Source organism: Eufriesea mexicana, unplaced genomic scaffold (assembly GCF_001483705.2).
Source record: "Eufriesea mexicana isolate 0111107269 unplaced genomic scaffold, ASM148370v2 scaffold3377, whole genome shotgun sequence".
Classification (NCBI taxonomy): domain Eukaryota; kingdom Metazoa; phylum Arthropoda; class Insecta; order Hymenoptera; family Apidae; genus Eufriesea; species Eufriesea mexicana.
Window position 1 is genome coordinate 924,723 of NW_016911411.1, and position 10,496 is coordinate 935,218.

General features: G+C 37.0%; 1 protein-coding gene across 1 annotated transcript in view; it reads left to right on the forward strand.

Moving 5' to 3' along the window:
* The window catches only part of apolpp (retinoid- and fatty-acid binding glycoprotein apolipophorin), a 41,205-nt gene extending 36,198 nt beyond the window's left edge, over positions 1-5,007 (forward strand). The window contains exons 20-26 of the mRNA XM_017904811.1: positions 498-655; positions 812-995; positions 1,087-1,225; positions 2,614-2,802; positions 3,827-4,072; positions 4,185-4,382; positions 4,895-5,007. Of these exons, the coding sequence (XP_017760300.1) occupies positions 498-655; positions 812-995; positions 1,087-1,225; positions 2,614-2,802; positions 3,827-4,072; positions 4,185-4,382; positions 4,895-4,906 (1,126 nt within the window). The 3' untranslated portion in view covers positions 4,907-5,007. The remainder of the gene's footprint in view (positions 1-497; positions 656-811; positions 996-1,086; positions 1,226-2,613; positions 2,803-3,826; positions 4,073-4,184; positions 4,383-4,894) is intronic.
* Positions 5,008-10,496: the final 5,489 nt, after the last annotated feature.

A 10,496-nucleotide genomic window follows, 5' to 3' on the forward strand; every position in this document is an offset into this window, starting at 1 on the left:
AAATTACTGTGCAATTAAGTTCTATTGAATTGGCCTATAATCAGTATCAGATTTCGACGCTAGATGGTGCTCCTTTGTTCTATGGTACAATACAAACTCTGAACTATTAGATGTGATTACATGCTGATTCAAATTATGCAAGTACGAAGTAACATAAAATCATATAAAACTCAATACGTTACAGTCCAATAATAATTTCGAAGAAAAATACTTATTTGGTCTAATTCACTTATACATAAGATTAATAGCAATTGGAACAAGAGTTTCAGAGTACAACCGTATCTCACTCAGTATTTAATATTAGATTTCGACAACAATATTGTGAAGATTAATTGAAGAAGATATTTTCTTTTGGATAGATTCTTTTTCTAACAATAACGTTGCATCTAGTGTCTCCAAAGGTGCAAATGAAACGTTGCGTACATTCCTCTATTTCTAACGCACATGAAACGATATTTCTTTCTTTTTTTCTAATGGCTAATAAAATGCGATTACAGATCTTGCTTCAACTACGTCAATCGAACTCAATATCGCGAAGCCTGCAACCGCGCGGTTGCAGGTAGCACACCTACAAAAGCTTGCACAATCGCCACAGCCTACCACTATGCCTGTTACGCACAGGGCCTCATGGGTACCCGTGTTCCATCCTCCTGCAGTAAGTGACCCATCGTCCTCGATTTAAAGAAGCAGACCGTTGACCTTGCATTTACTTTCAGTGAGCTGCAAAGTGGGAGATGACAAAATTGATGAGTTCGAATCTGATCGTCCTCGATTTAAAGTAGCAGACCGTTGACCTTGCATTTACTTTCAGTGAGCTGCAAAGTGGGAGATGACAAAATTGATGTAGGCAGTACATTCAGTGTGAAGACACCGAAGAATCAGGCTGACGTTATTTTCGTAGTCGAGCAACAGAATCCAAATGAAAAGGTGTTCAAGGAGATGGTTCAGCCATTGATGACTGAGCTCAGGGATGAACTGAAACAACAAGGAATAACGTGAGTAGGATTCATATCGTTATATTACACTGATATCTTGGATTCTCGAAGGTCGAATACGAAACTTATTCGACTTAAATTTATTTTACAGAGATGTGCACGTTGGACTGATTGGATATAGCGAGAATATGAAGTGGCCACAGCACTACACGGTGGATGGTAATACTAACATCCAAGGCGAAGTGAAGAACATGAAGTTCAATGAGAAGAAACCTACAGTTACTCTCGAGGTAATTTTACTTCCACTTTTACTTTCCTTTTATCGATGCTTCGTACAAAAGAATTGCACTATTCGTTACATATATTTGAACGTTTATCTCCTCGATCTTTAACGATGACGACGAAGAATAACACGTAACTAAGGCATAAAGGCGATGACGAAAATTTACCACAAGTCTGACCTATGTTGTGTAAGTTGGGTCACTTCGTGCGAACACGACAAAGAATAACACGTAACTGAAACAGAAAGACATCGACGAAAACTTAGCATGAGCCTGACCTATGTTTACATTGAGCCACGGCTACCCGTGATACGCGTGTTTGGTTATCCACGAACCACGACTTTTATTCGTGATACGCGTGTTTAGCTCGATTTTCATACCACGAATTAATTGAAAAATAAAAAGTTTCAATTACTCCATCTTTTGTTGGAGTCTCCGCCGTCTCCACCTAACACACTAGCGCCACTCTGATCCATATCTACATATAATACATTGCGAACGTTATACATGTCGCTGAATTATTTTCCAACTTCGCTGGTATAATTCTGAGACTTTTTCCTTGCTATGTGTATATACCATGTCCTCTGAAACGATTTAATGCAATATTTATAAATCGTTTATTGAACGCAGTAAATGTGAACGCTGGAATATTTTCGTGTAAATGTTCCGACAGACATCACTCGTGTCTCGAACGAAGCTTATTAAGGAAGCACGTGGTAAACATAGGCTGATGTAATAAAACGAGCATTAAAGATCATTCAAGAGTTCAATTACACTTTCGATCGACGCGACAACGTTTTTTGCGCGCCGTTCACCGACATCATTATCATTCTCGACCGTGTAGGTATATACTCTTGAGAAGCACGTGGTCGGCAAGCCACGTGTTTATGCAACTCCGTTTGACATAACAAGAAGTTGATTCACCGTCCATTGCTGTCTTTCCTCGTTGTGACTCAAAATCGAGTAAATAGGATTTCTTCAGCTGCGTAAGAAATTGCCATCAGTCACTGGAGTACAAGGAAAACTGCAAGGATAAACAAATGTTAGATCGATTATTCGCATATACTCGAACGATGAATATTCATTCCATTTTAAAAAATCTGTTATGTATAAGTGGATCTATTTATATTTAACAATGACAATGCGTCGATCTAGGTCTGACGTCATTTGTGAATCGCGATATCTCGTGGGTGGCAGCCTTGATATAGCGATCGAAATTCATAGTACATAGGAAAACTTTACCACGGTCGATTGATCGACAGACATGCTTTTTATGCCTCAGTTTCTTTCACTCGTTACGTTGGAATGATTTGCAAATTATCTAACATAAATCATAGGAGTCGAGACCTTTTGCAGGCTCTTCTAAGCGTGATAAACAAGATTATAATGATTTCTAGGAAGCGAAGAACGGCACCATGGAGACGAAACTTAATTACTTGCACCAGAAATTGGACGTTGAACTGGGCACATTCAAGTTGACAGATGCTTACGAAGAGGCTATTCAATATCCCTTCAGAGTAGGTGCAGCCAAGGCTGTGGTTGGAGTGATCGCGAACCCTTGTGCAAAGAGTCCGTTCATTATTTCGGTAAGCAGAATTTTATTAATATCTCTATTGCCATCTGATCTATCATCATCATACATTACTACCTTTAAAAACTTGGAGTTCCGAACTTTTGAGTTTTCGAGTTCTCGAAATTCGAATAAAGAATCTTGCAGAATTTCAAACCCATTCAAACTTTTCAACCTAGAAACGAAATATATGATCATGATGATCACAGATTAGTCTACTCTGTCATTTAAATGTCACAAAATAGAGGTTTGGAAATAGATAATACAATAATCAGAATCTTGAAGTGAGAAATGAGTCCATCGAGTATTTGTGTATAATATTTGTGGAAGAGTTGGATTTATAGATTACAAATTAAACCTCCTTTGTAAACCTAAGAATATTTCAAGGACCAAACCTGTAGTACCTCTAACGATGCCAATTTGGAGGTAACACTGACTCGGGGATTAATAGCCTTGGTTAGTAATTAATAGTCACGAGCTAGTAATCTATCAGGATTAGCTAGCATCAGAGGCAATCAAGCTTCTATAATTTCTTGAAAATCAATTCATTATTATAGCCTTTGAACGATGGACCTATTTGCACAGTGTAGAAAATTAACTACTCGATGCCAGACATGCTTAACAATTAATTCCCTTATTGAAATTATAGCAAGAAATAAAGTAATAATTAAACAGATACTTCTTCAATTGAAACTAAATACACTATCAAATTTATTAAATCACCTCTTTCGAGAAATAAATTTTGATGGTAGCCTGATAACCCATATCTTACTTCTCTGTTTAAAAATTTTTAATTACAAAAATAGTGCAAAGCTTCCACTTTTCTGGAACTCGAATTAATCCGTATCTTACGTCTGTACTACAAAATTTTTAATTATAAGAATAGTGCAGAGCTTCCACCTTGAAACTTGAAATATTCTTCTTTCGAGGAGAGAAATCCATCCATATATTGCTCAAAACGTATTTTAATTATGATCCTGAAAAGGATAAGATGTCACAAGGATAAGAAGCTGAAGAACGTTTAAACTATCCTGTTTCAGCTGCAGCAACTCAGGCTCTTGCTAGGTCACAAAATTTACCGTGATCTTGGACTCACATATTACCACGTGTCGTATCCAGGCGACCTGCTCGTCTCGGGCAAACCTCAAAAGAATATCGTCGGATACGACCAAGACAGCGTGTACACGTTCGCTGACAGCAAGAAGAAGCCTCTCACCGGAAGCACCGACATGAAGAGCAATCTCTTACCGACGATCAAGGACGTCTGCGCTGACTTCGCGGTTTCCGTAAGTGTTCAACAAGTGATCCTCATCTATTATTACGAACCGTGAGCGCCGAGAAAGACAGAAACAAGCAGGAAGCTGGCGAATAGAGCGTTTACCTGAGGTCTTATTGCAGTCTGGCGGAGCAACGTTCAGCTCGAACAACTTCTTGGACGCGAAACCGAATCAGAAGAGGCAATTCGTCCAAGTGGTCGCCAAGAGGATCAGCGATGGCCTCGTTAATTTACAGCTCCAGCAGGATTGCTCGTGCAACTACCAGTACGGTATGTGGGGCCGCCCTCAGTGCAAAATCGTTGGTCGCAAAGAAACTCCGGTGAGTAGACTTATTTTCCTCGTCTCTCCTTTCGCAGCTTCTACAAAATATCGAAAGTCCTTCGTATTACTTTACTGTCACTTTTTAATCGTTCTTACTTGCTTCAGAATCTTATCGAAATAAATTTATTACCGTTTTTAAACAATTTCAATCGTCGGTATTTTCTTTAACAATAGAAGCATCAAGAGAATCAAAATGACTATTTCCAGATATTATTGCAATTACCAAAAGCTTGCAGCTACTTTTAGCAAATTAATTATACCTGCAAAATCAGCCACGTGTATCTATTTATTTGCACCATACCACTTTAGATATAATTATATACGTATGGTGTATTTAGCTAGACGTACCAGGGCAGTTCTAGCGTTAATCAATTTCGTGCGGTTAAATTGGAAATACGAATCGTGATGTCCTTTTAACGACATCGGTAACAAGTAATTCAGAGGTTTGATAACAGACCACGGTCGAGTACTCGGAGTCGGTAACCTCCAATGTGTATTTATCTGTTTCAGAGAGCCGGCTAGGGTGGAGAGGTTTAAATCGAGAGCGTCCCGCGCTCCATCATTACTGATTAATTTAGGTGTATTGTTTGTTACTTTGTTATAATACGGCAGGCGTATTTTGATTATTCGTAAGCAAATTAAGATCGTCGGACTTGCCAGCGACGAGGAGAGCCATTATTACGTAAACGTAACCGAGGACTGAAGAATTCCGTTTCCGTGCGTCGAGATCCGCCCCGGGGATTCGTCGAACACCCGTTTCCTTTATATTTCTTCGCACGTGTCGTTGATGTGAAACGTAATTGTTCAACGTGTTTCGGTCGGCGACTTAGAATAAGTTCTTACCCTGAGTAAACGCAGGTATTAGTAATGTTAAACGCGTGACAATAAATTAGAAAAAGTGAAATATATAGATATATACAGAAAACAATTGTACGGAGACGCGGTGAACCCGAGTCCACGTAATACGGGGACATCGATTCGATTTACGGTACGATTTGTACGGCTTACCTTTATTAAATTAAGATACCGATGCTGTACGACTCGAGGCTAATCTGAATTCAATACCGACTACCGTACCGTTTATCGTCGATACGGATGAAAAACGATTTTACGCGCTAGATTAATACTATAGCTTGTGAAGAAATATACATACATTGTTCATAATTGTTCATTTCATTATTCGTCCCGTCCTCCTATCGATCCTAGGTACGTGAATCAAAGTAGAGAGAAAATTTTTGCACGAGAAGGAGATTCGCACGATGCAATAATTTTTTGAAAATATTTCTACAATGTTCCTCGTTCTTCGTTAATTTCAACGAGTATGTACACTTGCATATAAATCTTCCATGAAGCTTCTGGATTGTTACTTGCATCTGGATGGAGCACAGAGGATTCTCTATTCGTGGACCAACGTGGAAAAATTATACGCAGAGCAGCAATTCACTTGAAAAAAATAAATTTTTGGAAAAATTTGTATAAACTTCCTGTTTTTTGTTTAACCTCAATGAGCGGGTCATTGTGTTCTTGAATATAAAATTCTTTACCAAGTTTTTGAGTTACGAAGTCTTCCAATATGGAGGATTGCAATGGAAATATCTTGGAAAGTTCTTTCATTTTATATTTCTCTTTGGTTGCGAATTTTTGAAGAATTTTTATTCCGATTGTCAGAATTGGATGTCATCTCCTCCATTTGTATTGCGGAATATAGAATCAAATACATATCAAGAATTGGCGGGAAATCCGTGAAAATTTAAATAGCTGTAACGTAGAAAATCGCGTGAGCTTAATGAATATTCATAAATTCGGGATCAAGAAGACGTGGTTGATCGTGTTTCAGTGAAATTCGTCGAACGAAACAGCAAGTCGTTTGTCATTGATTTTATCTGTTGAACGCAACCCAGTTTCAAGTACAATTACCGTCACGCTTGTAACGTATTGCTTGTTCCGATCTTACAACTTTTCTTCTGCGCGAAGATTGCTTTCTTCCCTTCGTCTCTTTCCTTTTCTCCTTTTATTCCGACAATCTTGCAGAGCCCAATAATGACGCATAGATAGACGACGATTCTTTTTTAGGCACATTTACGTGATCGAAGAGTTTTTTTAAGCATCGCTCCTTCGTGGTGACGTTAATGCTACGCCAATGTTACGTCGGTCACGTTAGTGAAGTGTGCATGCACACTATTTACGTTTGCCACGTTATGTATCTGTGTTTGAAATCAAAATTCCATGCCAGGTTAATGAGGGAGGTACATCAGATAAAGACCGTCCACCGAACGGTATACTTATTTTTAAAAAGTTCTCCTTAATTATTTGTAAATTGCTCTTTTATGATCACCGATCAGAAGATTTTGAGAATTTACAAGGGAACGCGTACTTGTTCAGTCAGCAGAGACTAAGCCGGTTATTATTAATTATTCCACCACTAATCCGGCTTGCTCAAACGACATTTCATCGAATTTATATATTTTTAATTAGGATTATATCGATCAGATAATAGTATTTATTATTAATATAGTCATTAGCTTTTGTTCTCCCACTCGTTCAATTTATTCATTTTAATCGGTGTGAAAATTGATTTATGCAATGAAAAGAGGCTTACAGGATGGTCCAATACACAAACTGACAGTGTACACCATTTGATAAGGATTATCATTAGACGTACGTGTGCCAAACACGAATTAAGATTGAGAATTAGAGCGTAACTCCACTCGACGATTTAATTCGTGAAACCTTACGTTCCGTTGTGTGGCAAATCGAATTATTTGCGAATCTTCCTTACATTTTTCCGCGACTGTGTTTTTCCATTGCATTGAGAATCCCACGATTCAATCGTTCTTTCCGTAAATTCAACAATGAATTTTCACTTTAAAAGCTCGTCTGTATTCCGATGGTAGTATAATTAATCTGATCTGAAGAAGTTAAAAAATAATAAAATAATAATACAAAAAGATAAATAACAAACTAATGTAAATAATAATATAAGAAAAGAGATAATTATAGTTTTCTATTCTTTCTAAATTATTCACATGCGATAATATTTTGCAATTAACACCTGTTTGTACACTTCAGGTCAGCTAACCCTGAGGAAACCATGGGTGAAAGGGGATTTTATTTCACGGAGAAATAACGTAAAAATAATCGTGGGAGCCGAAGAAGAGGACCAGCTGCTGATCATCGAGAGCATTCCGCCATTGTCGAAAAGAAAATCGACTTGCTGCGTGGAAACTTCTAGACGAAGCTCGGAAATTGAGTCGCTCGACGAGATACGCATTGTATAATCTGCAACAGACAGATCTACTTCGATGACCTACTTGACAGATACGAGGCTACTTAACCCTTTGACGACCATCTCCGTAACTCGTTCATTCTACACACACATTATGGATCTGTGCAACTATTTCTACGTTTGCATGGTCATACGCAGTAATTTTCATCGCATAGTTTTATGGCTGATACGCGTGGTTCGTGGAACTGGTGTATACTAACCTTTCGGATCACATTTGTTCTTATAACATTTGCTCGGTGTAATAAAAATTATCCAGTCGTTTCATAAGAAATTTTGTTTGCCTATGTAATCTCAGAATGCTAACAAAGAGATATGACATTCATTTCTGAATGAATGTTAGTGTTGCTTTCTAAATTTATGCTCTATAGTTTAAACACCTTGTGAAGATATCTTAGGAAAATATTTGGGTCCTCAATTGCATTAAATTCTTTACTCTTCATTAGTACTTTGTAATGATCAAAGTAAATATTCTGTTAAGTCTAGGAAATAGACTGGATGTAGTAATAATTTTCCATTTTAGCCAATGTTTTCATTTTGTACAGTAGATTATATAGTTATGACGAAGTACAGTTCCATTTCGATTCATTAACGTTGATCATTCCTATATTAATACTGCTTGTGGTCTTTCATTAAATATTCTCCATTTTTACCAATGACTTCTGCTTTTTCGATTTTATTAATACAGTTTGTATTCCTGTTCTTGAGTTTCGACATTTTTTAACCACTTGGCACATGTAATTTTTAAAATTACATCTGATTTTATCTTCTTTGCATTAATAATGGTACCATGATCAGAAAATATATCAGCGATTTCAATGTATCTTTTATTTAAATTAAAACATAAGACTGGAGCGTTGAATATTCACTTTATCGACTGCCATTGTATTCATAATCGTTTTCTAAGTTATATCTCAAGTAAAGTGATAAATAACACTAGAAACGTTCCAATAGACGATAAGATATCTCAATTTAAAGTACTGTCACAAAGTATAAAATTAAAATTGCAGGATTTTTTCTTGACCCAATAGATGAAGTATATTCTATATATTATTAATCTTTTGATAGTAAAATGTACTTGGTAATTACCAATACAAAATGTTTAATATTACAAAACTTGGATAATACCATTTATAAACATTTTGAATTACTCAATCTACTTTGCAACTCTAAACGTATGCTCCATAGCACCAAAGAATTATCATGAAGTCTAGATTAAATTTCAAGGAGCAATAACGTTATTCCAATTTTATAGAATGCAATATCTGCACTTATTTTCCACCCGATTTATCGATGAACATGTCATAACCTTTCCTTAACGAGTGAAAAAAAGATATATCTTGTGGTAATCTTTCGTTTGCCATTTGACTTCGCCTTTTCAATGGAACTGTGATAATAAAAATGATATAAAATAGCAGACTAAACGTTTAATCAAATGTCAAGGTGCCAGAACTTTAATTAGCTTGTATTAAGTTTACAAAGCTGAGAAAAGTTCAAGGTAGAAGGAAGTAACGCCAATTTAATAAAAAAACTTTCAATCCCCTTCGGTGTTGGCTCTCTGTACCATGATCTATAAACTAGGTTCTAAATTGACTGGATTTATCGACGGTGAACAGATTTAAATGAAATCATGGGGATACTTGAATTATAATCATCAAGCTGTACTAATGCCTTCCATGGTCAGAGAAGAGCAAACGTTTTGATAGAATTTCAAATCAGAATTAATCCCTTGCACGTGCATTCACTCACTCATTTGTGAATCCTTTAGAGTAGCATGATCTTCTATTCGCTTTAATAATAATTTATTTTCCTGTAGTTTATATATCAATATCTCGTTTCTTTAACTTTTTCTTATTTACTGTTTACTATTTTACTTGTTCCGAATATGTAATAAATTAAATATCCTCAAGATGGTCATCCAGAGTGACAGTCAGAGGACTCTATAATTCATACATAAAACCTGTTGAATTTCGTCTCATCGATATTCATTTTACAGTGAATCGCTTTGCATTGACACTCGGTTCTTGCCCTCTATTAAATTCCTTCGCCTTCTTGCATCCATCGGCCAGTGTTCTTGCGTTCGCAATTAGCTCTGCCGGCAACAAGCCTCTTCTACGCTTTCTCGGTCGACTCCGACGCGAGTTACGCAAATTGAAATTTGCCTTTTAGAGCTGCCTGTTCTATTTACGATGCGCCGTCGTGCCGTATCGAGTCCTAGATGAAGAAAAGCAAAAGAAGAAAAAAGGATATGGCAAGAAACTTATTCGCAGCCATTGAAACTGTGATGAGATTGATATGTAGCCAGTTTTTCACGTTACGCGCTAAAGACTATCGTTGCGTATTTGACAAACGTCTTTGGGATATAATGGGACGGAAAGTAAGTTCGTAAGGAAAATATTCGAGGACTGTAAAGGCAGAATAGCGTGAAACAAAATGGTGTACAGTCGCGTCACGTTGCAACGAAACTGCAAGTGAGATTGGCTTCTATACGACGATTAAAGAACGCCAGGTGTTTCGAAAATGGGTTTATAATTTATAAATTAAAATACCATATACAAAGCTTAAAGTCTTCGCTACGGAATGAAAATAGGTAAAAAGACGAAATAACAACGGTGTAAACAAAATCGTTACGTACGATGGAATCTAGCTACGGGGCTACGCATCCACCAGCAAATAAAATGGACGTCAGCAATGACTTGGGAGCCCCAAATCAATCTCGTACGATTCTCGTAGGGAATAAAGTTAACTTCTACCTCGAGTAAATCCGTGTCGATCTTATGTAACAAGCCTCGACGATTTAACAAGAAAGAAACAATTTTCTTGCAGTAT